The sequence below is a fragment of the Oikopleura dioica genome, chromosome 2, assembly GCF_907165135.1.
Source record: "Oikopleura dioica chromosome 2, OKI2018_I68_1.0, whole genome shotgun sequence".
In the NCBI taxonomy this organism is placed as follows: domain Eukaryota; kingdom Metazoa; phylum Chordata; class Appendicularia; order Copelata; family Oikopleuridae; genus Oikopleura; species Oikopleura dioica.
In genome coordinates, this window is record NC_137292.1 from 4,232,587 (window position 1) to 4,260,474 (window position 27,888).

At 38.7% G+C, this 27,888-nt stretch overlaps 6 protein-coding genes and 2 long non-coding RNA genes across 9 annotated transcripts; 5 read left to right on the forward strand and 3 right to left on the reverse strand.

The window, feature by feature from the left end:
• The first annotated feature begins 1,486 nt into the window (after positions 1-1,486).
• On the forward strand, positions 1,487-2,795 carry LOC145698895 (galactose mutarotase-like). Its single transcript, XM_081776130.1, has 4 exons — positions 1,487-1,555; positions 1,693-2,184; positions 2,229-2,530; positions 2,642-2,795. Exons 2-4 carry the CDS (start codon positions 1,752-1,754, stop codon positions 2,774-2,776), a joined length of 870 nt encoding a protein of 289 aa, XP_081632256.1. The 5' UTR covers positions 1,487-1,555; positions 1,693-1,751; the 3' UTR covers positions 2,777-2,795.
• A 3,245-nt stretch (positions 2,796-6,040) lies between these two features.
• Positions 6,041-10,731, forward strand: LOC145698829 (uncharacterized). Its single transcript, XM_081776051.1, has 11 exons — positions 6,041-6,240; positions 7,021-7,174; positions 7,426-7,820; positions 8,036-8,222; positions 8,624-8,899; positions 9,254-9,556; positions 9,599-9,767; positions 9,811-10,036; positions 10,086-10,254; positions 10,298-10,442; positions 10,539-10,731. Exons 1-11 carry the CDS (start codon positions 6,125-6,127, stop codon positions 10,619-10,621), a joined length of 2,223 nt encoding a protein of 740 aa, XP_081632177.1. The 5' UTR covers positions 6,041-6,124; the 3' UTR covers positions 10,622-10,731.
• A 2,607-nt stretch (positions 10,732-13,338) lies between these two features.
• Positions 13,339-15,940, reverse strand: LOC145699069 (uncharacterized). The gene is made up of 6 exons (XM_081776319.1): positions 15,830-15,940; positions 15,682-15,787; positions 15,353-15,639; positions 14,662-15,020; positions 13,805-14,017; positions 13,339-13,630 (listed from the first exon to the last, which is right to left on the reverse strand). The coding sequence occupies exons 1-6, from the start codon at positions 15,915-15,917 to the stop codon at positions 13,523-13,525; spliced, it is 1,161 nt and encodes a 386-aa protein (XP_081632445.1). The 5' UTR covers positions 15,918-15,940; the 3' UTR covers positions 13,339-13,522.
• An 844-nt stretch (positions 15,941-16,784) lies between these two features.
• On the reverse strand, positions 16,785-17,172 carry LOC145697751 (uncharacterized). Its single transcript, XM_081774965.1, has 2 exons — positions 17,047-17,172; positions 16,785-17,008 (listed from the first exon to the last, which is right to left on the reverse strand). Exons 1-2 carry the CDS (start codon positions 17,138-17,140, stop codon positions 16,785-16,787), a joined length of 318 nt encoding a protein of 105 aa, XP_081631091.1. The 5' UTR covers positions 17,141-17,172.
• Positions 17,173-19,994: 2,822 nt separating this feature from the next.
• Positions 19,995-21,999, forward strand: LOC145698745 (gap junction beta-2 protein-like). The gene is made up of 7 exons (XM_081775963.1): positions 19,995-20,078; positions 20,191-20,529; positions 21,012-21,252; positions 21,300-21,373; positions 21,413-21,572; positions 21,616-21,824; positions 21,867-21,999. Exons 2-7 carry the CDS (start codon positions 20,318-20,320, stop codon positions 21,997-21,999), a joined length of 1,029 nt encoding a protein of 342 aa, XP_081632089.1. The 5' UTR covers positions 19,995-20,078; positions 20,191-20,317.
• A 381-nt stretch (positions 22,000-22,380) lies between these two features.
• Positions 22,381-22,872, reverse strand: LOC145700301 (uncharacterized). The gene is made up of 3 exons (XR_014134189.1): positions 22,724-22,872; positions 22,549-22,680; positions 22,381-22,504 (listed from the first exon to the last, which is right to left on the reverse strand). It is a non-coding gene; the product is annotated as an uncharacterized LOC145700301 (long non-coding RNA).
• Positions 22,873-23,909: 1,037 nt separating this feature from the next.
• On the forward strand, positions 23,910-24,558 carry LOC145700098 (uncharacterized). Its single transcript, XR_014134152.1, has 3 exons — positions 23,910-24,000; positions 24,081-24,145; positions 24,426-24,558. It is a non-coding gene; the product is annotated as an uncharacterized LOC145700098 (long non-coding RNA).
• Positions 24,559-24,635: 77 nt separating this feature from the next.
• LOC145696903 (uncharacterized) lies at positions 24,636-27,804 on the forward strand. 2 transcript variants are annotated; one of them, XM_081774009.1, is made up of 11 exons: positions 24,636-24,913; positions 24,953-25,178; positions 25,757-25,887; positions 25,928-26,112; positions 26,153-26,235; positions 26,346-26,434; positions 26,494-26,626; positions 26,670-26,839; positions 27,083-27,318; positions 27,398-27,530; positions 27,664-27,804. In XM_081774009.1, exons 1-11 carry the CDS (start codon positions 24,703-24,705, stop codon positions 27,690-27,692), a joined length of 1,626 nt encoding a protein of 541 aa, XP_081630135.1. In that variant the 5' UTR covers positions 24,636-24,702; the 3' UTR covers positions 27,693-27,804. The 2 variants fall into 2 exon arrangements, with proteins under 2 accessions (XP_081630135.1, XP_081630136.1); XM_081774010.1 differs by having other exon boundaries at positions 27,083-27,297.
• The last annotated feature ends 84 nt before the right edge of the window (positions 27,805-27,888 follow it).

Below are 27,888 nucleotides of genomic sequence, written 5' to 3' on the forward strand. Positions count from 1 at the left end.
TATTGATACTTTTCCATGGCCGCGTATGTTAGATAAGCGAATTATTGAGTGGAATATTCAAAATAGAAGTGGTTTTTGTTGTCTATAATTATTCGAATTAAAGCCAAAAAATTGACCTTTTAGGCTAAAAAAGTTTCAGCAACAATAACTGATCAGTTTTGAAATAATCCAAGAAGTTTTTTTTTTTGATGAGTTGTCTGGAAGATAAAAAAATATTATTGAGAATATATCTATTTTGAGCGGCAATTCGGACATGCTCGAATAGATAACGCGCCCATATAATCAACTTTTTAAAAACAGGACGAAGCATAACTCACAAGGAAGAAGAATCCACCACCACGACGTTGATAACATATAGAAGATTTTTAAAAGTTTTTTCAGCTTTTCTTGAAATGTGCAAGGAAGAAATCAAAAACGAGACTCCTGGTAAGCAAAAATCCAAGAAAATTAAAAATAAATTGCTTCTATTAAGGGGGTAGAAACAGCTTTTTTCCGAAAAAGCCGATTTTTGACCGGCGCTACAGACAAAAGAATCTTATATTTTCAAATTTACTCTTCAGGTATAGATAGATACATCTTAGATCTAGGAACATCTCTCTCGAAATTTGTTTAAGTCATCAATTTTTTGAGTAAGAGGGCTCAGAAGCAACTCATCTCGCCAAAATTCTTGATTTTCGCCAATTTTCAAACACGAATATCTCGAGTCCCGTGATAGTTAAACATATTTCATACTCATTTTTGTGAAGATCAACCCCTTTTCTAGGAACATTTATAAGGAGATTCCGTTAACATAAATAAATCGTATGTTTTCTTATGTGTAGCTACAGTTCAAAATCGATAAAGCTGTTTCTACCCCCTTAAGTAGTGGTTGCTTTACATAAGCGGATGTTAAGACTTGCATTTCATGATTACCATAAGTTATCATAACTTGGTCCATAATGGTCCATAAGGGTATCTCTTAACTTTATCATTCAGTGTGTTTCATTTGCGGCGCCCAATTCGTTAGCATGGAGTATCTGAATCTCCACATCACCGACGACCATGGATATTTCGCTGGAATCTGAGCCACTTTTCTGCTCTCCCCCTTTCGATACATATTTCTGCTTTATGTATACAATGTAATAAATCTTCGCTTTGAAAATTCAATTCGAAATTGCTCAATCACCGTTTCTCCCGTTCTCCTCCGTTTCAAAATATTTTCAAATTAACACAACGCTCCAGAAGATGAATTGAATAAATGCTTCACGTTTTTTTGACTCACTTTCGAAATTCTCAAGCGAGAAAGAAAAATAGAGAAAATTAAGAATTTTGCAGGAATGTTCAAGAGTGCAATTTTCGGTGTGGCAGCTGTCTTGGGTCAGAGTCAAACGACAGTCAAGGAATTCGAATTCGGGAGGATAAGTGTGGGAGGCGGATTTCAGGAATGGATTGACCAAGGAAAGATAACCTAAAGCTCTCTCTTCGATAAAACGAAACTTAAGGTTTATTCAAGTTAAGTCGGTTCGCGCTTTTGAGCTAGAAAACGATTTCATAACATGTACAATTCTTTCATACGGTAAGTTACTCATTAGGAATGTCACTATCATATTCACTGTCTATCGTCAAACCATAGGCAATTGGTATACCTTATCAATTCTGAGATTGTTTAAAAATATAATTGTGAACTATTTTTCCTTAGCTTATGATGTTTAGGAGTCACTTTTCAAAAAATCCTCGTTCGCGACCGAACCAGCATTTTCGACGATGTTTTGATGGGCTTTGACAACATCGACGACTACCTCAAAAACAACGACTACGTTGGCGGAGTTCTCGGCCGCTATGCGAATCGAATCAAGGGCGCTTCTTTCTCTTTATACGGCCAGACGTACTATTTGAACCCGACGAGTTGGGACGAAAATCACATTCACGGTGGAACTTTTGGCTTTGATAAAGTTGTCTGGTCGGGGAACAAATTGACTAATGGGGTTGAATTCTTTCATTCTTCCCCTGACGGGGATGAGGGATATCCTGGCAAGCTCGATACGATTATTACCATCCGCCTGAATCAGCACGAAATAGATGTTACTTATGAAAGTAGAACGAATAAGCCGACCCATGTTAATATCAGCCATCACTGGTATTTTAACATGAATGGACATATGAACTGGGGATCGGTTGATGACTTGAAGCTCATTGTTCCGACAGGTCATTACATGAAACCTTATCATATGCTTAAAATTTCCTTCTAGAGACTTATTTGGAAACTGACGAGGAAAACATCCCGACCGGTCGAGTCATGCCTGTCGAAATGACCCCTTTTGACCTCCGATCCGGCCAATTTCTCACACAAAATCTTTTAACCTCCGTCCCCGGAGGCCATGGACTGGATCTTTGCTACACTTTTCCCGACGACAGAAAACTCAGACAGGTAGCGATTCTTGCGGCTCCCTACAGTGGAAGATTGCTTGAGCTGAAGTCGACAAATCCGGGGATGCAAGTTTACACGGCGAATTGGGTTCCGGATAGCGTTGGAAAATATAATATTCCCTATGTACGTACTGATTAAAAATTCAAAGTGAACATGCCACTGAGCAATTTTGCGTGAAAGCTAATTAAACATTTTCAACTGGTTGGTTTTCGCTCTCACGTGGGTCTTTTTCAGGGTAAACATACTGCTGTGGCTTTGGAACCGCAGTTCTGGCCAGACTCGCCCAATCAGCCGCAATTCCCCTCAACCTTGTTGGTACCTGGCCAGTACTACAAGCAACAGACGACACTGGCTTTTTACAGAATCTAAAATGAGGCCACATCTTTAAATTGCGTGAATAAATGACCAAGACGCCCTTTCCCTTTTTAACGGATTCTATATATTTTATTGACTCTGAAGCTCTTTTTTATGCTACTTTACAATGCAGGATAATTAAACAACCAGATTTACTATCAAATAAGACTTGTACGTCAAACAAGAAAGACTCTTCTATGGGGACTTAATTCTCTAATGTGGCAGTTTGTAGGACAGATAAGAGAGAAATGAGTCGGTCGGGGATCGAAAAATGCTTGGGATTGAATAAACCTATGTCTCTTCTGGTGGCTATTCCTTATCTTGTTTTAGTTATTCCAATAACTTTTTTGAATAGCATTGTGTTTTGGTAAGAGTTTAAAGACTCATTATACATTGATACTTATAATTTTAGGGCACCAATTTTTATTGTGCGAGCGATAGTTCATAAATGCTTTCAAGCGAGTTTGAGAGTAGTTTCTTTCAAAAATGCTTCAGGAAAGGTTCTATATTGAATTAGCATCATAAGGGCCATTAAAAGTGGATCCACTGAAAGTGATTGCAAATCTATGCGGGACCATTGTTTTCATAACTTTGTATGCTTTGCAGATGACCGGTGTAATCGACGATCATTATATACAGAAGGTTCCGCTGCTTCTAGCGTTTGTTGGGGTGAGTTTTTGTCGATCGGTTTGGTATTTATTTTTTCTAGTATTTCAAGATTCATATTTCTGTCATGCTTGGATTTATATCTTTTATTTCGATTGGACCTTGTTATTTTATCTTACTGCAGTTCGAGAAAAGAAAGAATGATATTGAAGACACATCTTCTCTTGAGTTTGGTATTGAAAAAATCAGCCACGAAAAAGACGGGAGAACCGAATCAATAAAAATCTTTGGAATCAATAGAACTATCTTCATTTTGGTTGCTATTCCTTATTGTGTATTTTTCATCCCGACTACCTTTTTGAATATCATTGTCTTTTGGTTAATCTGAAATTCTTTTTTTTTAAGAATTCATTCTTTTCTATAGGCCGCCAGTATATTTTGCACGAGCGACTCTTCAAAGATGTTTTAAACTTCCTTGGAAAGTGGTTCAGTTCAAATATATTTCAGGAAAGGATTATTTTGACAGCCCATTAAGGCCCATAGGACGAAGAAAAAAATTGTATCCTGACAAAAAGTTTTTGCAAACTTGATTGGAGCCGCCTTTTATTCTGTTCTCTATGCATTGATGTATGTGATGTATGCATGTCAAAGATCTTCATCAGATGAGGCAGATTCGAAAAGTAGTGACTCTCCTTGTATGGTAGTCAGAAATTTAATTTCTTTATTTTTGAACAAATTTTAGTCATTTTATGTTGTGATGACCTTGACGATTGCGATTTCATCTTTCTGTTCGATTGGCCCTGCTTTCTTCATGATTCTGAAATTTGCGGAGGAAGATAGTGGTGGTTACGAAGACATAACAACCATTGAATTGGATGTTGAAAGTCAAACTGATGAAATAATTGAAGAAATAGACGAGATTGACTCCAGTTCCAGAATTCAGCAAATAAGTAATCAAGTGGTCTTTATTGATGGTGTGGACCCTGAGGACCAACAATCTGAGAGCTCAATTGGAACATACAGAACAAAGACGACTGTGTCGAAAAATGGTGAGTTTGTTCAAGAACCATAATAAAGAACCGATTTCTTAAGCATTCAAAGAGGAGATCGAAAAAATAAACAATCACGAAAAAACTCTTGAACAATTGTCATTCGAAGTAGCTGCCCTAAAAACAATCGTAATCAACCTGTCGAATTCCAACAAAAACAAAATGTCTGAAAATAAATCTACGTCTTTTTAAGAACTGGGTTGAGCGCTGCAAATTCCTTCCAGTCAAGCAAGAATTTCGCATTCTCATTAAGCCGGCCTCGCGCTGTCTAATGAGTTCGCCGGAACAAAAATATACATGTGACATTTTCTCTCGCTACAAGTTCTAAACTTCTCCCGCGAAAAGTTCAATCTCGTCAAATAAGAATTATTTTTTGTCAATTAAATTTTGACCTTGTTGGATGAAAATAAGAATGCTTCGCTCAAATTTGGGCTCGAAAACTGTTAAAACCTGAGTCAGGGTCTTAAAATAATCGAAAAAAATTTATTTTCGAAGCCGCTGCGCGGCTTCGTTTTCAGAAAAAAAGCCGCTACGCGGCTTTTCATCAAAAGTTTTCCTCAAAGAAAAGCGCCATTTGAAGTACTTTTTGTCCAGGAATTACTTTTATTTTTATCCGAAAAAACACTTTTTTTGTCTGAAAAAAAAGTCTTGGAAAAGACGCAAGAGTTTCCGTCAGCCATGATCAAAACCGCAATTTCGTGGTCGGAGAAAAAGTTCTTTGTGGCTAATCAAATCAGACGCTTTGTTTAATAAATGAAACTTGGGTTTAAAAATCTTTGTGAAAAGCAAAGTTCTTCAGAAAAAGGAAAAAGGGGAATAAAATGATGTTACAGATTCTTATCGTGAGTTATTGTAAGGCGTCGGTTTCTGGCTTATCAGAAGGAGCTACTAATCGCCCGAGCCGTAACATGCTATCACAACGTGACGCCCTTAGAGAACTACCCAGTTCGAACGAGAACCAGGATCTTCAAGACGAAGATACAAATACTGTTTTCGAGGAGATGAAAAAAGAGCATTTTCCAATGGTCGAATATCTTGACAGGAAATTGTTGAAATTTCGCCTTTTTGAATCCTCGTTTTCGAGCCGAAACCTTCAACAATCAAAAAAAGTTTCCAGCGCCATCAAAATGTCCACCAATTAATGTCCGCCTTGGCAAATATCAACAACTGGGATCCTCTTCATGACGACAATTTGATCATGTTCGCGAATGAACATGTAAGGATACCTTTTCTTGGTGGAATAAAAATTTTTAGTATTACAAGAAGCCCTCGGGAATGGGCCGACTGGAGAAGCCAAAGTATCATCTGACCCAAAAGATGAAGGAATTTTACGAATTGTACAAGAACATGAATGAGCTACCGGATAGTCCGCATAAAGATCACTGAGAAAAAACACTTTTGAAAATATACTGAAATACGAAAACATCTCTGTGACAATAAAAGCTAGAAAAAAATGGAAAAGAAAATCTACTTTTTGATTATCATTAATTGTACGGCCGAATTAGTCATCGTTTGACCGGGAGGTAACCTAGAGATGTGTGACACAGGGGTTGACACGAGCGGGCGCGCGAGAGTCGTTATTACGGAGCCAGCACGAGCAAAGAGCACCGTTGCTCTCCAAGGACGCTGTATTTTTTTTACTTTCTAAGTCCAATTTCGACCTACAACAATCGTATTTTTAAACAGGGCTGGAATAGAGAAACGGAAAATGAAGCTGTTACCGGTTCTACTGCTGGGAATAAATGCAGATGAAAGAGCAGAAAGAAGACCGAGAAGTCCAAAGCTTGAAGGGTGGATGGGAAAGAAACATCATGTCTTGTCAAGGTAAAATTCGAACGAGGCTCATTTCGATGATCTCTGATTTCTTTTTTCGGTTTCAATTTTTTCTTGAGTATTTTCAACTTTTTCGTCTTCCAATAAAATTAAAAAATATTTTTGTAAAAACCAAATTATGATTTTCTTGGAATTCGGAATTTTTTTAATAATTTTTTGTTCAATTTTTCAATTTTTAAAAATCTCCTTAAAATGCACGTAACGTGATCTACCATCATTTCTAAATAGTCTGTCATCGATTACCGGTCCGTTATTACGCGTATTTACGGAGCTCAAGGAGCCTCTAGCATTACCAGCATATTTTATGATACGATTTGAGAGAACTACGTAAGCGATGATATAAATTCCATTTTGTTATTTTTACAAAGTCAGCGGCAATTACGCGCGTTTATTTTTACTGAAAATATAATTCCTTCTGAGCCAGGCTTTTTAGAGAACAGAGAAGTTTACAGCTTTAGAACGTTCGAAATATGCATGGAAAGTTTTTGGCTTCGTAAAATTAGGGTATGAATAAAATATAAGTTAGGGTTAGGTTTTGGCAAACCGTTTTGCTAGGATAGTTTTTATCGAAATTTATTATTGGAGTTGAACGACTTATTCTTTATAAAAGAATAATGTTTATGAAATTAAAAATTTGCAGAAAGAATAACTCAATCGCCGATCGAACAGTCGGATAGTTGTGGTGACTCTTTGAATAAAAAAACAATTTCACAAATTTGAAAATTTTGTCTTTTAATTTCTGATAAGACATGAGACGAAACCTATTTTCAGAAAGCAGTATGTCTCAATGTACGAGCCCCAACTCAACCCAGACACCTTCCTCGACGATTCCGAATTCTCCGCCGAGCAGATCCGCGACTTGATCAACAACGGACTCGACATCGAAGTTGCCAAGCTCTTTCCAAATTTCGACGACGACGAAGTAGTAAGTCAATGAGTTTAGTCAAAAGTTGAATTCCGAATTTCCGATTTTTCGAATTTCTGAACTTCCAAATTTCAAATTTCGAAAGTAAAAAGAGAGAGATGCAAGTCGGAGCATATGCAAAAATGCGCCACAAGGGCCACTTGAATTCCAGCTTCGAGCTTATCCGGAATGAAAAGTGCTTTTTTGAGCAGAAATTTTGAGCGAGAACTGCAGAAACTTTTTAGAAGCGAATATTAATTGAACCCTTTTAGCGAGGTACGATCGCTCTCAACTACGCCCGATGGCCAAAAAACGAAGATGGCATCGTCGTCATTCCCTTTTCCTTCCAAGAGCATTTCAGCAAGAAAGCCGAGTTCAGAAAGCACGTCGAAGAGATGAACGCCAACTTTGGATGCATCAAGTTTGAGTACGTCCCGACCAATCGACTCCAAGAAACGAACTTTGAAAACGGTCTTTTGATCACTCACGCTTCCACAACCCTTTTCGACAATGGCTGCAAATCCGCCATGGGTCTCAATCCCGGCTACACATCCGACAACGGCTCAATCACCGCTTTGGGAGCGAAGGAAGGCTGGCAGTTGATTATTATGGACGACTATTGTATGACAAGAGGCACTGTGCAGCACGAAATGATGCACGCTCTCAGGTAAAGACTACCACTGCTCTTTTTGACACCTGTTCCCACGTTCCTAAAAGTGGAGAGGGGGAACGAAGGGCTTCTCGAAAGAACTGCTGTCTATGCGGTTTCGAAGATTTTCCCTCAAAATAATCATCAAAACCTGTGTTTTTTTATAACAAAAATTATGTTTTAAGAACTTGTAACTTACAAGTCGAAACGAACTTTTACCATATTTATTTTAGTATCAAACACGAACACGTTCGTGGTGATCGTGACGAACTTCTGCACATTGACATCCAGCAAATTTCCGAAGAACTTCCTGGCTTCGAGTACAACTTCCACAAGATCAAAACTGAAGATTGGGGTCAGGCTCCATGGCCGTTTGATTTCAGATCTGTGATGAACTATCCATCGAAAATTGGAAATAAGGTGAGTCTTCTTCTTTTCGTTTCTTGAAAACCATATCTTCTTATCCCCTGTGGTCCACACCCTTATTTGCGGACACTTTTGAAAGGCTGACTCAGTAAAGGCGAGACAAAGTAGAACGGGCTTTTCGGCTGGGTCAGGGAGATTAGGAGAGATTAGACTGACCTCTGATTGAAATGCTCTTGACGGGCTGTTTAGGGTCGCTTGGGGACAGTTTTGTCGTGTTTTTCTTTGAGCTGCATATTTTTGACGTGACGTCAAGGTACTATTGGCTGGTCAGATATGAACGCACTCAAGAATTTTTTCTGATAAGAAAAGAATTTCTCCTGGCAATAACAAGAGCTTCTTGGAGGAAACCGATCTGAGTCGATTTTCAGCCAAAATTTTTATCCATTTTTCTTTAGAAACTGATCACCACTCACACAGGCCAAGAGTACTTGCGAAACAATGTGCGCCACTCTAGTACCGACGCCCTCCAGCTCCAATGGCTTTACTGCGCCGCTCAAGGAAACGAGGACAGCTACGAGTACACTCCATGGACATATTGTCAGGAGCCCGATCCGTTTGGATACACTCAGCCGATCTTGAGGAGCAGAATTTGCGACGGAATCAAGGATTGCTTCGATGGAGAGGATGAAGATGGAAGAATGGGCGAATGCAATAAGCATGGAAAAGAAGAGGTAAAAAAAAATATTTTATTAAAAAAATTTTACTTCTTTTATTATTTTTTATTATTAAAAAAAAATTTTATTGTTTTTTGTTATTTAAAAAAAAAATTATTTTTTTATAACTTTTGATTATTTTGTAAAAAATATTTTATTAAAAAATTTAAAAAAAGGAGAAATATTTTATTATAAAAACATCAAAGAAGGGACTTTTTCTTGTCTCCGCAAAAAGTAGCTCCTGATCTCTTTCTGCCGAAAGATTAACCTATCATCTCATAATTAAGATAGGGCACTTACCGCAAAATATCGATAACACTACTTAGCGCTTGTCGCAATTTAACAACCCTCGAATCATCAATTATTTTCTAGGACTCGACCGACGATGGCTGTTGCCGCAACATCTTTGTCGTCCGTTACAAAACACGTTACCAGTGCCAGGAGTCCGAAACGAGCCCAAAACACAACGGGCACGTGATGTACGACTGCTTCAATCCGGACAACGGGCAGATGGAAGAAATTAAACTCTTCTGGGAAACGAATCTCCACGGCGGGCAAGGAGCTGGTTGGGTCTTTGGCTTCCCCGAATGTGCTTCGAGAAGCCATCAGTGCGAAATTGCGAGAGCGATGAGTGATAATTTGGACACAATGGAAGGCAAGAGCTATCGAACTTTGGTAAGAAAGATGATGCTTTTTCCCGATAAAATGCTTTCTTAGTCAATGTCCTGGGCCGAAATTGAAACTCCAAGAGGAATCGAATCCGTTCGAATGCCCGCTCAAGGTGGCGTCGACAGATGGATCATTGGCGATCTTGATCACTGTCCTCCCATTGGCTCGTACGATCCTGGATACGTAAATGAGCTCCGAAATTTCGTCGTCGATTTTGGTAAGGCAAATTCTTGAAGACTCGATTCTAGCGATCTTTTTAGATAACGTGATCAACCCTGGCGACTTCGTCACTGTCTACTGCATGGACAACGCTGCGGAAATTACGACTACTACTGAAGCTCCAACAACAACGGAAGCAACGAGCTCTTGCGAAGTCGACCGATACGAGGACAATACGCTCGCCAATGTTCGAAACTTGAACAACATGCTCAAGAATGCGTCGAAAAACTCATCCCACAAGGACTTCAAAAAACTAATCAAGGCTGAGTAAGTTTCGAGGAATAAGACAACGGGGCTGGTATTCATGTTTATTTAGGATGGGCATTTGCAAGGCAGCAGATAAGCTTCTCGCAAAATCTCTGGGCAAGACCCTGAAGGGTTGCGAGGTTGACTTTGTTGGATTGGACACCATCAATGCTTTCAGCTCATCTCTTTGTGGATTCAGCCCCGGACCCGATCAGCATGAAGTTACCCAGCTCAGAAATGTACGTCACCCTTTTCGAGGCCCTTTTTATAAGTTTTTTGTAGCTCTGCGAAGATTTGAAAATCTACTTGAAATGGAAATTCTCTGCTTGTGGCGAGCTTATCCACAGTTTTGCCGACAAATTGAAGAAGGGATGCAACAAAATGGAGAAGTCGCTAAAGAAACTTCCTCAATATGATCCCGATGCTGGTTTGTTTTGAATATTTTATCGGATATTTAATTATATAAAAGGTTCATATTCATGTATATAATTTATTTACTACCCCTTTACTTATCAAATTTCAGTCGATCGAAATCTGATTGAGCCTCCAAGTGCTCTCCCCAAACCTGGCTACAATGATTGGGAAGGAGTCTTCTTCAAGAAATAAACAAATGGACATTTGAAGATGCAATAATATGAGATTTTTCTATGTACCAATTTTCCCAACTTTTTGTTATTACTTATTTGCCTGTACAGATTTATTTGTAATGTTTGAATAAACAATTTTATATAAAATGACACTAAGGTTGTTTTCTTTGCGCTCTTAAATACCTTGCGCAGCGGGATACGGGGGTTTGATAAGTAGCAATTTTTATCGCACGGGAAACATGGCGGAATTTAAGCCTTAGAATTGGAGTTTTTCGAGCCCGATAAGCTCTGTAATAAGTGCCACGCGGCTGCGAACAGTTCCATGTACTCTCTGCTCAGGATGCTTTTCAAGAAAATAAGGCGGGAAAGCACTTGACTAACCTTCTTTCAAGAAGGAACCATGCTCTAACGAGCCTTTTCCTGTTATGGAAATACGGTCTTAAAGATGATCGTAAACATCCCACGAATACGTTCCTTAGTAGTCATCTTTGAGAGTCCGAGAGTGACTTTTCATGGGTTGTGAATTTAAATGTCTTGTAAAGTAAAGTCTAAATTTGAGTGTCTTAAAAAGTAATTAAAAGAAGAATTTTCCCATCTATTTTCCTAAAGATTCCCATGATGACTTTAAATATAAGCTGTTTCTCGAAAGAGCTTTCAGAGGTTAAAATCTTTAATTTCAATTTCAGCATTTTTTCTAAGAGATAATTGTCTTGCCCAAAATGGTAAATCGGTCCAATAAGCAAAGGAATAAAATCAATCCGGAAATCGAGATCACGTAAGATCTAATAGAATCAACTCATTCTTAAAGAGCCTAGTGATAACATCATTATCGTCAATAATCAAAATGCGGAACCAGAAGCTGGAAAATGCAATTTTTTGAAGAAATGGTCGACGAAGAAAATAGTGATCGTTGGAATTCCCTTTTGTTCCATCGTCATTTTAGCAATTTGTGTCCCTTTGATTCTACTTTCGAACGAGAACTCGAATAATAATGGCGTTGCGACAACCATAACCTCGATTATCCCAACAACTTCTTCAACAACGACAACTCTGACTACTCCCACAATACCGACTACTTCTACGTCGATATCATCGACAACAACTACAAAAACCACTACTTTTATGACGGAAACAATAGAAACTACCAGAATGGCAATATTAACAAGTCTTACATCTTTACCAATAACAACATCTTCAATACCAACGACTTCAATAGCAGCAACGTCGACTTCAATGAGAACCACGACGATCACGACAGCAGCGACAACGACAGAAGCAACAACAACAGAAGAAACAACAACAGCAGCGACAACCTCTACAGCGGCGATAATCACAACCATTCTTCCATCAACCACACTTTTTCCACTATCAACAACGGAAGAAACAACTTCTTTCTCGTTTTCAACGATCTGGGATTATACAACTTCATTTTTCAATGAAACAACAGCAGAAGTATCAACCATGTCATTTTTCACAACCGAAATGACAACAGCATTAACGATGAATTTAACGACCACAACAACCAAAACTACAACAAATACTACGACAACAACCACAACAAAAGATCCCGGACCAAAGGAAAGATACCAAAGGACATGAAATGAAAGACTTATATTTTTGCTATCTCATGGAGACTGTTACCGTATTCGAAGCATCAGAATATGCAAGGAATCGGCGTACTTACACTCTAACCGAAACTGGCATTAGAAAATTCAACACTTATGGGTTTGGATCTAGCTCGAATAATAACGTTCACAATATTTATTACTCTGGTGGTGCAATTTTACGCGGAAAATTTTATATTTTCGGTGGGCATGTTGATCCATATATAATCCGTCGTCTTGACGGGTGCTTATTTAGAACAATGTCGACCAGACTTCCCTACAAAGATGTTTCAAACCATTCTAAAATTAATGTACTTATATTCGGTATCATCGGAGTATTGAAACGAAAAAAGACACGAAACTCATAACAGTGTTGTCACTTTGCAAGATGATTCAAAAACACTCATGTGCTTTTACGATTGGTATACAAATAGATTTGACCATGACCACTGTCTCTATTATACCGGTTCCAGGGCAGGAATAGAACCATATAAATCAAATTATCGGCATTGGTATGCATGTGTTGCTCATTATGGAAATGATATTCTTGGTAATCTTAAATACGGAAAAATAAACATATTTTTAATATATAAAGCTGTCGGAGGCAAACAAGACGATGGTAAATACAAAGTCGAGTGGAGAAGTGGATCAAATGGTAGATGGTACACTACAACAGCTCTTCCTACCTTCTAGTGAGCCTCATCAATTATTTTTTTCTGCTGAGATTTAATTTCAGCGATGCTCACATGAGCACATGTATTGGGTATCCGGATGCAGTGATCTCGATTGGGGGTTGGCACATTGGAAGAGAAATTCTTCTTTTCAAAAATAATAAGTGGACCTTTTTAGGAAAATCGCAAAATGTAAATATATGAAGCTCTTTGGAACCAACAACATTTTTATAGGCCCGACGACTTGGAGCCTCAGTCAATTTTGGAAACGTTATTTTTACAATAGGAGACAAAACCATTGAAAAATTCGAACTCGATGAGTCTCACAATACTTTTGTCAGCAGCCCTGAGACAATTTATTGGTCTGTAGAAGATGGTTGGTCGGCTATTATGTTTAATTCAAAGTTTGACACTTGCGTCTAAAGAATTTTGAGATGAAAGATCGAAATATATTTCTTGTTTTTTTTATTCTTTATTGAATCGAAGGCAGGATGGAAATGGAAATCTGAAAGTCTCTCATCGCTTTTTTAATTATGTGCTGAGTGGAGGTTGATGATGGGCTGACGTGTTTTGCGCAAAACGACCGCTAAATTTGTGTTCTCAGATGACAGCACGAGGCGAGTCCTGTCCAGCTCACTCCTGGCGTTATCTTTTGATACGTCTAGGAGGCGCCTCTAGAATTTCTGACTCTTCTTTCGTCTCCACTCGTATCGTCTTTTTCCAGCTTTCTTCTCTTACGCAAGGGACAAATTGCTAAAACAAAGGGTCATTGACTCCAACTTTCTTAGCGCTAGATTTATTTTCTGTTGAAATTCGCTCTAAGAATAGAGGCTAAGAGGCTATCTAAAGCCTCTTTTCGAGATAACAATCTTTCCATGGAGTTTGTTATTAAACCGACCATACGAAAGCTACAATGGTTTATCTTACCTCAAAAACTTCAGTGGTCGTTTTCGTATTTTTCCTTCCAAACTGCGTTCCAAAATCAAACTCGCTCGAAAACGTCTCGTGAAAAGTGCGATGCTCAAAAAACTCGCCGTCAAATTCGTCAAATCTTCCCGTGAAAACATTTTGAACTTGTGGCTTCTTTGGACGGGCAACAGGCCGTTCGCGGAAAACGTTTGAAGAGTTGAGATTATATGACTGAAAAAAAGTTGTTTTTGGGGGCCGAACCAAAATAAGGAAGTAATAAGCTAGGAAGTGACAGCGTAGGAGCGAACAAGAAAGTATCATACACGAAAGGATCAAATAAGAAAGTATCATACATGAAAGTATCAAATTAAATAGGATCATGCATTAAAGGATCGAATTTTTTTGGAACCAATAAGATTGCCGTATAAGGCCTACCGGCCTATAAGAAACCCATCCTCAATCATTTTCAAATGTATGCCCGATCCAATCTTGCACGATACTGGCTTGGATCTTCCATTATAATTTGATCCTTTCGTGTATGATACTTTCTTGTTCGCTCCTACGCTGTCACTTCCTAGCTTATTACTTCCCTATTTTAGTTCGTGCCGTTTTTGGAAAAATGTTGAGTTTCGTAAAGAAGCAATGGAAAAAAAGTAAGCTGATCGTCGCCAGGTGAGTTGGAAACTGATCGAATTCCAGCAAGCTGGCATTTTATCTTCACGTAACGTAATTACGCTTAGCTTCGAGCAAGAGTTAAGCCATTCTGGCGAAGGCCCGTCATTTTCTCTGAGAAAAAAATGTGCGATCTATGCTATCGAAAATTCCTGACATTTTCAAACAGCCCCTTTCTGTTCCCAACAGGGCTGAAAACTTACATTTGCCGCCGAAAAGCTTTCTTTTAGCCAATCATCTTTGGAATTTTCTGAAACTCCGGATGATCTATCCGAGTCATCGTCAAAATCCATCGGATTACGCAGATAGTCTCCGACAGGATCGTAATCTTCCATGATCGGACCGAGATTTTCTCTATTCATCCAGGCCGCTACTTTGTCCGTAACAATCATTTGCGTTTCGTCAAGTTTCAGGGAGTTGTTGATGTCTACTTCGATTTCGTCGATGTTTTCGGGGGTTTGGCGACCTTCGGCTTTTTCGGAATCGTCGAGGAATTCTTGGAGAGTGATGGTTTCGGCGGGAGAGGTAATGTTGTGGCTGATTTTTGGTCGGGAAACGATGTCTTAAAAATTTTTATTGATTGATTTAAAAGAACAAGAAAAAGAGGAAAGAGAAAATATTATCATTCATTATTATTAATGATAAATTCGTAAATATCACGCAAAAATGAAGCTTTACGATTTTTGAAAATAAAATCTAGAATTGCTTGAATTTAGGGTCAAACCAAAATTTTCAGGCAATTTTATGGTTCAGGGTTTTGATTGGTCGGTTGACCAAATACAGCAATCTTATTGGTCATTCAAGAATCCACTTCCGTTTTTGGTCTACTCTAGAAATTCTAGAAGAAAATCTTAGTACAGATTTCTGAATCAAAATTGGATTGAATTTTCGAACCTGAGGGGCTGATATAACCAGTACTAGAATCAGCATCGCCGATTTTATTATTTTCATTTTCTAGCGTGAGATCTTCTTCGTCGATACTCTGCATTAACGAGTCTGTAGTTGTGATTGTCGTGTGTGTTCCTGATCTGTGAAGTCTCTGGAGACTGGGAGATCTGATTGCGATGCTGGGTGATGGAGGGATGGTTTTGCCGGTAGGGTCGCTGATTTCGCGACGGATCGACATTGGGGATGGATTTGGCGAGGACATGGTCGGGAGAGAGGATTGTCCGAGCGTTCTTCTGAAAAAAGGGGTTGAGAAAGGATTGCTTTTGTGGCCTTACCTGATGGTTGAGGGAGTCCCCTTTTCATAAAAAGTCGACAGCTGTTTCAACCAAGTTGCAGGGTTCTTTGTTTTCGTTGTTTTGAGGCCGAGGATATGATTATATGCTTGAAATATGGTTATGCTTCGATTTGGTCAAAATCTGTCACCTTTGGTATCAGACTCGTACTTTTCTGAAATCTGAAAATAGGCGTCCTTTGTTGGCTGGACAATCATATCTTTCAAATTTGAGCTCATAAAGACGTCGGAATTCGCATCTTTTCCCTGTTTGAGGTTTTGAAATCAACGAAGATTTACAGTCTCTGGAGAACCTCTTGAATTTTTTCGAAGAAAAAGAGATTCAAAACCAATGTTCCTTATATACAGTGAGCTTATCCCCAACGAGTGTCACGAAACGAGTTTCCCAAATTGGCAGCAAAACTTCAAGCGTTGCCGAAACAATTTCCTCGTCTTTCTTCATCTCCTTTCTATCCGGAACGTAGGGCGGTAGTTTTGGCGGACAAGAAGCAGCATGCTCGCTAGAAGCAGAAGTAAGTTTTGACAATATCGCCAAGATAAAATCTGTAATTTCATAAATCACCGCTGCGAGGCGACTTTTACGAGTGACAATTTGCGCTTCCCCACTAAGCTATCGCTCTTGATGTGAGCTTTATGACTGTCATTTGTGTAACATCGAGCAAACACAGATAAGTCCGCAATTCAAGCGATTTAAGATTACAATTTAATCCTATCAAGAATTTCGACTCAAGAAAAATTGGGATGGTGTCTGGAACCGACAAAAAATTTCGACAAATTTTGCGTGGAAATTTTCAACCAATCAGAAGCCTGGATTCGGCAAACCGGCCAATCCGGAGCCGAGTAGCCGCCCACGCAAAATTTGTCGAAATTTTTCTGTCGGTTCCAGACACCATCCCGAAAAATTCGCTATATTTCGGAAAAATGAGCTGCGAAAAAGAACTTACTGAAATGCTTTGAGCCATTTTTCGATTTGATAAAGGACGTGAAAAAGAAGTCTTCTTGATGGTTTTCTTACATCAATAAGCGATATATCTTTCCGGAGTTGAAAATAATTTCTTTGAAGACCATGATATTTTTACGAAAATTTCAACACCTGACATAACCAGTTTTCTCCCTTCTTCTTGCAATTTCCACATTGAATTGCTTGAGAACAATCGATTTATAGCTTCTGAGACCCTCGATTGTATTGACTGCATTTGCTTTCTTCTCGTTTTTCTTTTCTTGCGATTTATCCGTGTCTTTGTACAGCTCAAATATTCCAAAAGAAGTTATTGCGGCGATTCTTTTCTTCATTTTTCTCTTTTTCCAACCTTGATTTTCTCGATTTTTGTCTCGAAAAAAGACCCACCTTTGGTGTTGGTGTCGTAAAGCATAATCTTCTCCACCACCAGATACTCGCACATCGACCCTTGATCGCTATCAGTTGGGCAATTCTCTACCATCTTTGCTTCTTCTTCAAAAATGCGCTACTGAATAATTCACTGTAAAAAATAGTTTGGGATGACTAATTAATCCACTGCATGAATAAGCTCGGACCAATTCTCGATTCCTTTTTTCGGAAAGCGTTAATTCTCTCCTTAACTTCTAGCGCTTATCGAGAATTACCTAAAAATTGGACAAAAGAAAGTGAAAAGAAAAAGTTCACGAAAAAGGTCATCCTAGTTGGATTTTCACGGATGAAGGAATTTCATGATTTTCGGTTGTAAAATTGAATTCAACGAATGAATCGACCGGAAATACGTGATAATGTACATTTTGAGCAATTTTGAAGAGGAATTTCAAGATTTTTTTTGTTACTTTTTATCAACTTACTTTTTTTCTTTTTTTTGGATTTTTCAAAGCCGAAAAAATGTTCTCTTCGTTGATTTCGGGGGAAATTGTTGTCAGATAAAAAAAATGACTATCGCTTGAATGTTGGATTAGATCGTTTTTTGTCGAGGCGGTGTTCAGTGTTGAGGGGTATTCTTGTGTTATGTTGACACTATTCTGCAAATAATGAACGCTGGCGCATTCAAATCACGGATCGGAATGGCGCCGCGGGTCCAATCGCTCCTGTACGGATATCATGGTTTTATTTATGGCAGCTTGGGAAAAATGCATCGGAAGATGATGGTTGAGGAAAACTTTATTCATCTTATTGCTTGAGTAAACCGATAATGATAAACTCAGATAATTTCGTAGTGTTTCTTTGGCAGCCTTGCCCCGCTTTTGTCCGTCTACTCAGTAGACTCTACTGTAAATTCAGCGCTGATTCAGTTTCAATTGATATGAACCGGCCGCTTGACTGAGGTTTTTACCCGATTGAATTTACTCGTTAGAGAAAAATGCACATCTGAGAATAAAAAATGAGGGATAAACTGGAGAAGCGAATTGTTGGTTGAGAGAATTCTTTAGTTCTTTTCCGTTTTACAAGCTTCTTTGTAAATATTGAATTTGATCGATGGTATTAATCTTAGCAACTCAAAAAATTTTTTTTCAGAAAAAAAAATCGACGCTTGGTAGAGAGACAGATTCGACTCATATTTTCAGATTTTTATTTATTTTCGTTAGTTATGCAGTGGGATGAGAAAGACTGGGTAAAATGATGACTTTCTGGTTTGAAAATAATAGTGAGTTTTTAGGAATATCGAGCTGAGGGCGGAAAACACCTTGTTGTCGTGAATCATTCTCTTCATAAAATTCTCCGTTTTATAAAGGTTCCGGTCGGTGTAGAGCGAAATCTCAACGATGAGAGGATTCAAATTGAGAGAAGATTGAACTATGAAAAATATGTAACTGTTCGATTAGTATCGAAGAGCGGCAATTTTATTTTTTTTCAGGCCCCTTTGTTGAGTGAGTTCGAAATTCACACTGATTCTGGAGAGTTGGTGTTTCTCAGTGCTGATTTTTGTGACCCCTTGTTCGCAAGAATTGATGACGACAGGCCGAATGCTCGGTAAGAAAACATTTATTAAATTCAGCATCGATTTCTTGTAGAAAACTTTTGGAAGTTCCTCGAGGACCAAGATATGCAGTACTTCAAGATGATTTTACCCAGAGTAACTCCAGTGATTCAAGTTTTGCGATCGAGATAAAGCCAAAAGTAGAATAACAAAGGCGAATTCTTTATAACCATTTCTAGTGCGCGTATGTTCAGCCAAATCTTCGATCTTGTCAGTTCTGCCTGATGCAACTCGAGCATCTTCTCGACGGGAGAGATGTTAATTCAAGATGCTTCTACTGCTCCGCTGACTTTTTCTCCTCCGATCTTAGTCGGAAAAAGTTCGCCTTCAAAAATGTATGCTTACAAGATAATTTTTTTGTCCTAAGTTTTTAAGCTTCTCGAGAATCCTCTCAAAGACCTGCGATTTTTCAAGGACGGCGAATTAATTTTCTCTATGGATACCCTCGAATATGTTGGGAAATCAGGAAACGATCGATTTCATGAAAAGATGGACGACTTATGCGGCTTTACGGATGCCCTCGAGAAGATCATTGAAGATTTGTGCAATTCTCTCGGATCCAGGTATATAGGACCCCTTTTGTGAAGAGGATATGATAAAGTTTCTCAGTGAAAATGACGAAAAATGCCTTACATCAACATTCAAAAATAAACGTTCCAATCCAATTGCTATTTCATCCCCATTGGGTCCCTTACGCGCCATTTCTGCCCTTCAAAAAACAAGCACACATACTGCCATTGAAGCTTACGGTATCGCAATTAATAATATTTTTTTTAAATCATATCAAAGAAAGTTATAGGCGACTCAGCAAAGAAGATCGACAAAAATTGACGAACCCATCTGAAGATTGGATCATCTCCGCAAACAAAATGGACAACTTTACGGACATTGACATTGCTCGTCGCCACTTGATCTCAAAGACGTTCAAGGATTGTAGTCTAATGATCATTTTTACTCCAAAAGAAAATGTCGAAACGAAATTTCACTTTGAAATCATTGATCTTGATTTGAAGGAACTTGATTTTCTGTCACTAAAGATAGAGCTATCAACATTTTATCCATAAAAAAATCACTAATAAAGCCAACGAAAAAGTTCCTAGAGCACAAGGAGAAAGAAGATGGCCTACTCAAATTGAAAGAGGATGAGACCATAGGCAATTAATTTTTCTGAAACTGACACTCTGATACGCTCATAATTCGCGTTACTCTGTTGAAATCTGGCAGACCGTTCAATAAAATCTCGACCATTTCTACCGGAACTCTTGAGGTGCTCCTTTGTGTGTCTCTGACGCTAATCTCAGTGGCCATTCAGGCCTTGAAATAACAAAAATATTGTAAAGCACAAATCTCACTTGTCATTCGCCGCTCAATCTTTATTAAGAGAATTCTTTTCCGACAACCAAAAACGTCCCTTTTCCGATCCTTTCGACCCACAAAGGTAAGATTCTAGCTTTTCTTTTCTTGAATTCTCATTGTTGATTTCAAGCTCCATTTCCCTTGAAAAATGAACGATTTAACGAGAGCTTTCAAATTATTGAATTTATTTTCAGAAAGCGATTCAAGCCGCTTGAATCATAAAAAATCGTTACTACGAAGACAAGGGAAAAATTAAGTCCTGTTTTGTCGTGAGCGATTTTATTGCGCGATTTATTTGAAAAGTAGTGAAGACAAGAGAAGATGCTAGAACCACTGAAAAATATCGTCGACAAAGTTCTCAAATACTCGACTCCTTTTGGGCATGCTTGGAGCGGACTGCTATTCTTTTTTCGATTATTGCCGACGCTGACGATTGGGCAAGAGATTTTTGATGATGAGCAGGAGGAATTTGTCTGTACTTCTGGACAGCCTGCTTGTACAGAGCAATGTTACAATGAGTTTTCTCCTATCAGGTAGAAAGGGCGGAAAGTGCACAGTTTTTTGTTTTGGGTATGAAACAAATTTGGTTGTTAGAGACAGAATTGCAAATTTGTTGAGCTGAGCAGTCGCTCAGCTCAGTGATTTTCTAATATGATCCGATCTGCTCAGCTCAGCTCAGACGATTATCACTCAGCTCAATAATTTTCGAACATGATCACTTCTGCTCAGCTCAGCTCAATGATTTTAACACAGTTTTACAACTAAAAATACAGTAAAAAACAGCTTAGTTCAGCTAACTAAGCTCAGCTCAGCTCTAATAAGAGTCTGCTCAGCTCAGCTCAACTACCTACAAAAAAGATCTGCTCAGCTCACCTCAGCTCAATGACCTTTGAAAAAGGGCAGCTCAGCTCAGATCAGAAAATTTATCACGAAGGTCAGCTCAGCTCAGCTCACCAAAATAGACCAAAATTTGCAACTCTGGTCAGAGATGAATGTCTTATTTTGTTCAATTTAGTCACCATCGATTATGGTCCCTTCAAGTGCTCGTCACAATCATTCCAATTCTTCTCTTCTCATTTATCGCCACCCAAGTCCAAGCCAAGCACAAGCTGTACTCTGCCTACGTGAGCTCGTTCGAAGAAAAACAGAGCAAATCATCGGCAGCGTCCAAATCCGCCTCAATGTTGTCTTCCGATCATGACAGATTTATTTACGCGCAGGCGAAGAATAAACTTTCCCATTATGAAGTCAAGACGGTAGATCATCATAAAACTTTCTCTCTCTCATTTTTTTTTTGGCTCAGAAGCGAAATCTCGATGGCGAAGAAGAAGAAATCATCTGGCACCCGGATGTTAAAAGATCTTACATTCTTATCAGGTACATTTTTCCACGAAAATCCCTCAAATCAGCTTCTAGCTTGGTAAAAATCTGCATGGAGACTCTTTTTATCTACCAATTGTACTTACTGCAAATGAAACAAACCAAAGCCTCCGGGTTTTTCAATCGAGAAGTTTGGCTCATCCCAGAAGAGTACAAATGCGATGTCGGGCTTGAAGATCATTTTGCTTGCTCTGCGGTAGGTCTTCATCTTCACCCCTTTTTTCTTTATTTTCTTCCAGGACACTGATGTTCCCTGCTACGTTTCCCGCGCTTGGGAGAAGCGAATTTTCGTCATTTACTACATTATCGTCTCTATTCTTTCATTCCTCTTCCTTGTCTTCGACATCGTCTTCGTCATTTACCGAATCGCCGTGACAAGAAGAAGAAAGAAAAATACCAAGCGAACTCTTCTAGTGCCAAATGATACTGATGACCGCGTTTCTGTATCGTAAGTACAAAAATAAGATGCTCTCAATCCAAATCGTTCTAGATCAAGACGGGCGAGAAGCCAGCCAAATTCAAGAGCTCAGTCTCATCCGCGGCTCAATAATCTCTCGCGATCTACCGAAGATATTTTGCTCAATCGAAAAGAAACAGAATTTAAGCCTTTTGTTCCCAAATAAATCAAAGCCAATTTGTTCAAAAATCTAATTTATTTATTTTTTTCTAGCAACCAGTTCTCGTTTTTATGTTTCCATCTCACATTTCTTCCTCTGAAAACAATCGTTGAATTCGAAAAATTTCTTTGAAACGAATTACCTATAATTTCAATTCTTCGATATCGCGCACTGTCCTCGTGAATTCTTGATACAGTCGGAGGTCTTCTCATCGTACGAGATCGCTTCTCCACACCCTTGAATCGTCGGTAGGTCACTTGCTCCCCTCTTTTTTGCTCCAAAAGATGGCCCTGGATTTTGTCACAAGCCGTTATCGCACAAATAAGAATAACCAGCGCAAAAATCGCACCTGTAAATCATTTTGTTTTAAGAAAAACTGACTGTAGTACCTTTCAATCCATTCGCTCGAAGACTGTAGCAAAAGCTTCCATAATTTTCAATCTCTCTCTTTGCCCAATTTTTCTCGCCACAAATGCACTCGTTTGGGCTCACGCAATAATTTCTCGACGAACTAAAATAGGAGTTTAAAAGAAAACAGAAGCAAGAGATACTTACTTCGTCGGCCCAGCGCATTCAATCTGGCAAATTGGCTCGGTGCAATCGCCATCGTCTCCGTTTTTCCATCCAAATTCGCAGCCATATGGACATCTTCCTTCTTCACTGCACGCTTCTCTTGCGCAACGCCCGCTGAAAACAATCGTTGTTGATTTCAAAGTAAATTTTTTCTTACCAAATATTTTTGCAATTATCCCCATAAAACCCAAACGGGCAATTTTTGAGATTATTTTCTTTTATCTCGATCAAAAATTGAAATCTTAAAAATTTTTCCTCAAAATTAAAAAAAAAATTTTTGAATCGATTCCTAGTATGATAATTCGTTGATCTCTCAGACTATGAATCTCTTTTTCAATTTGACCTTCTCCGCTAAAATCGCATTTTGTGGGAGAAAAAATAAGAATAAAAGAAAGAAGCTTCATCCTTGAAAAAAGAGGGTCGAGTCCTTTTTGACTCTCATTCTACTTCCTGCTCCCGGTAAACAAAAAATAATAAGTTTCATCAAAATAAAGCTTCAACATAGTCTATGTTACATAGAGCGGTCTAGCGGCTTTCATAGAAAAAAAGGCCGCAGCGCGGCTTTGCCAAAATTATCATCAAATCAAATTTGAAGTTCTGACAAAGCCGCGCCGCGGCTTATTTTTCAAATGAGCGAAAATATAAAAAAAAGTTCTTTCGTAAAGGATATATCAATTTTATGATTACTCATTACCGTGGATAAATATTTGCGCAGTGCGAAATGTGAAATTCCTTTTGTCAAACAAAATATGTTTCCCACCTTGTCCAAAGAAAAATAACAGGAGGACTTCGCTTTAGCTAGAAAGTACGAAATTTGTGCAATTTCGTGTCTTAAAAAGTAAAAGAAAAGTGATAAGCTCGCGCAACAGGAGAGGCGAGACCTAACGGGAACAGAGAAGATCAAAAAAAGTTTTTAAGAGGCAGAAGATAGAAACATGGCTGGACACGGGTTTTCCATGATTTTCGACGGATAGGAAAAGGATGATAAAATTATGCATCAAAATTTTTGTGAATGATTATTTATTATAAGATAAAAGATTTAAAAAATTATCCTATTATGATTATAAAATTATTAAATTATTAAAATAAATTTATAAAATTTAATTAAATAAATAGTTAACACACAAATAAATTATTGAAAAATCAAAAATATATGATAAGAAACCTGCTTTTATTCAGATTAATTTGTTTAATTTTTCTTTTCTAAAAATCAGTTTGTATGTGGAAACCCTTAATTTTAGAAAGGAAAAAATGATGAAATTCCGTATCGAAAGATAAGGTAGGCTTTGCTAAATAGAACTTTCTTGACCTACCCCCTTAAACATTTAAATATCCTTCGAAAAGTTGAGCCTGGAAAGAAAGATCTTTGATCGGAAGAAAAAAATGTGGGCCGTCCTCGTTGCTATCGCAAACTTGCTGTACCTCATCATCAAGGTACCCGTTTCCTTTTCGACCGCTGGGCGGTCATTTTGACCTTGAATGAATATTGTCACCGTCTTATTATGAATTACTAGCTTCCTCTGGATAATCCGCTGCTGAGCCTTATACTCGCGCTGGGATGGTTTCTTTACTTGAAAAGGTAAGACTTTATAGCGACAGATTAGATTTAACGCGATAAGCGACGCTTAAAAACCACTTCCAGTAACCGCGAATTTGTTCTGTTTCTTCGCGGCCAAAATATAGAAAATGATTTTTTGAATGTCAAATAAAGCACCATAAAACTCAAAAATTATGAGATTGTATGCTTTTTTTCTTGAGTCAAACAATTGAAGGGAAAATTTTATACCTATTGAATAAGTGTTTTTTAAAAGAATCCATTTAATTGAAGAAAATTCTAATCTTACTCAAAAATGATTAAGGCATGAGCTTGAAAACAGCGGCCCAATCGTAATTGCAATCCAGCAGCAGTTATCCCAAATCTTTGGAACGAAGATCTCTTCGAAAGAACTTCCATGGATCGAGACAACTGTAACTCATCTTATAGGAAAGTAACCATTCGTCAAGCCGCTCTCTTCCTTGATTTCAAAGAGGATTCGTTTGATTTCGATTTTCAAATTTGGTTACGCAAAAGACTGGCCAGTACTGCATCCACCAGTTGGATAGCCTGCGTCTCAGATCAGGATTTTTCATCGGCGGATGCGAGGTCAATCAGAGCTGGGTAACGGAATGCTCTGCGCAGCGGACAAAATCGCTGATTCTCCGGGGACGGTGAAGGCAACGATTGAGGTGGATATTCGCCACGTGAAATTTCATGGAGACTGGCGCGGGTTCGTACGTCTCCAGGCAAATTTTCTGGTTTATCATGGACGAGAAACTGGCATGGATGTTCAGCTGAACAAAATATCAGGTAGGACAGAAATAAATCTAGCTTCTGATTGATCCTTAGTGAGCTCGAATGTTTCGGAAGATGTTCCAAATATCGATGATGCTGTAGTAGCTGCTCTTTCCCGTGGATTCCAGATAAACTCGACAGGGTCAAGCTCACGTCAGCTTACTCAGCAGGACAATATGAACACGAGTCAATTATCGCTTGATAAGTCCAACACCTACAGCTCTGGATACAGCTCGGCAAGATACTCGCAGAATGAAGTTTCGGGTGTGAATTCAAGAAGGTAATGTAATGTACAGTTAATTATGGAATTTCTGGACATTTTTTGTCCCCCATTTTTTCCCGAAAATGTCCAGAAATTTGATACAGAGCCTTGAGAAAAATGTCCCAACAAAATTGCTTATAAATTTTTCGAGAAAGAAAAATTTACGATTTTTTTCAAATAAATAACTGAAAAACATTAAAAGAAACGCGCTGTAGCCGCCTATCTTATCATATCATAAGAGTTTCGAATAAACACAGCTCTTTATAGATGAAATTGGCATCAATAACTCAAGTTTGATCATAAATTAAGATGTGGAAGATATCTGCTGAGAAAAAATGTCCAGAAATTTGATACCCCCTCTCTTTGAATTTGTCCCCAGAAAACCCCTTAAAATCCGAAAAATGTCCAGAAATTTGATGTCCAGAAATTCCATAAAAAACTGTAATGATAATTATCATTTGTTATTACATTTCACGTAATTTGCCCAACTGCATATATTTATGAATAGTTTAAATCACCGTCTGGTTACTCTTCAATTGCCATATGATATAATTGTATACTTGTTTATGGTTTTTGCCTTCAATTTTCGTTTCAAGGTTGATTTCCGAAGAAGAATCTGGACGAGAATCAAGAGCAAGCAGATTCAGTGTACGAGACGACGAGCAAACAAAATCAAACCGTGAGCGAAAAATCTCCAGAGAAAGTCGCCATTCTGTCAAAATTCAAGGTTCGATCCTGCATTCCTTCTCTTTCGAAAGGTTTTTTAGAGCGAAATGACGCTGCTCTTTCATCACAACCTCCAAAACCCAGTCGTGCTTCGAGAAACTCAACGAATTCCTCGAGAACTCCGAAGAGCTCAAGGTCGTCGAGGTCGTCGCACGGCGCGTCTAGCAGACGAAAAGCGGTGGAGACTGTGAAGATTTGTCCGGTCAGAATCGAGCTGTATCACGAGGTCCATTTTTAATTGAATCTTTGCATTAATTTCATTCTAGTGGGACAACATCAAACCCCGTCTGAACGTAACCTACGGCTCGAAAACTGTCGCCTTCGACGGCATCCAAAGTGAACATGGCGAGTGAGTCTTGTCTCAGAAAACGTCGACTTTCATAAATCATCAACTTTTTCGCGCAGCAATTGCACATCATAATCTTTCAGCAGCTCCGTTTCCCATTTATTCTTGTTCAGTGAAATCTTCGATTTCGACACTTCGTCGCCTCTCATTGCGGATTTCAAAAATGACGACGTCGTTGATTTGAGTCTTACTGTAAGAGATCAGGAATGGCCTTGGAAAACTACGGAAGTTTACTCTGAGACATAAGTAAAGGCATGTCAAAGGGAAAATGGCTGTCTATTGGCAAAGGAACTGTGGACCTAGAAAACGTCCGGGACAACTCAATAACGCTAGAATTGTCGGACCCAGAAGAGACTATTTGTGAGCTGACTTTGAAGGTCAAACGATCCAAACCGTAAGAAGTCCAAAAAAGGAAGGATAAAAACCAAGTCTTTCAGAAAGTCGGAAGTAATTTTCGACGACCGGGTCCAATTCAGCCCGTCCCGCCGGACCGACATTTACCCAGAATCCCAGGCCAACTCGACCATCAGAACTTCCATGGCAATGACAGAATCGAGCATGGACGGCGTCGAAACTGACCAAAACACGCTAGAAACCTCCCACAACGGTAAGTCGCACTCTTGCCAGGTCGTATTTGTTGACTCCGACCACAAATCAAACTCGTGAAAACAGCTCCAGCTGGGCGACGCTAACTCAAAATCACGCAGTAAGGAAAGGGTGTAAATAAACACCACTTTTATATAGAATGGGGACGGGAGAATCAGGTGATGACAGGGGCTTGATGGGTGATGAATTCAGTGATCGAAGTTCGTTTTCTCAAATATAAGATCTAACAACCCATTTTCTTTAGATCACGATTCCTGGATCGATCAAAATCTCGTTGATGAAGTCTGTCGAGTACATAAGCTTCCCTCCGACCGACAAAACGATACTTCAACGCCTATTCCTTCCCCACTCGCCCGAGGCGATGATCTCCGGTCAACACTCCCTATCGCCCAAAACTACGGAAGCGACAATCGACCGCGAAAAATGTCCCTCCAGGATGTCCCAAAGCAGCAAAATCCCGTAAGCCGTAGAAAATCAGATGTAAGAATATTTCCTTCCGAAATTTTCTTCGAAATTAAGTTCAATCAAGAAGTAGTTTTTTAAAATGAATGATTCTAAGCTTGATTTGCTGCAAATTCCGACAGAAAATAGCAACAGATTTCCAGCATCTCCGAAAACGGGAAAGTCGGGTTTGAAGAAGTTCTTTGGAAAGTTCAAGAGGTCACGACCTGGCTCTAGAAATCGCAGTGAAGGTACGATAAGACGAAATTGATAAGAAAAAATGACCATTTCTGGTTATTTTTGGCCAATTATTGCGCTTAAAGGCCAAAATAATGTCATTTGACCGATTAAAAACTATTCTAGAGCTATATTTTTGTATTCTAGTGACTACACCGACAATTCCACGAAAATAGAAAAAATGTCTTTGATAATTCTGTGCCATAATTTATCTACCAAAATTCTGCTGTACAAAGTGCATTTGTAAATGAATCTTGACCAAAATGACCAAATAAAAAGAATACTCCGTCTCAGCGACAATTACTCTCGTCGAAAATTTTCTCGAAAAAGATGATCCTCAAGGTGCAACAAACAAGTCAATATTTGCAAAAA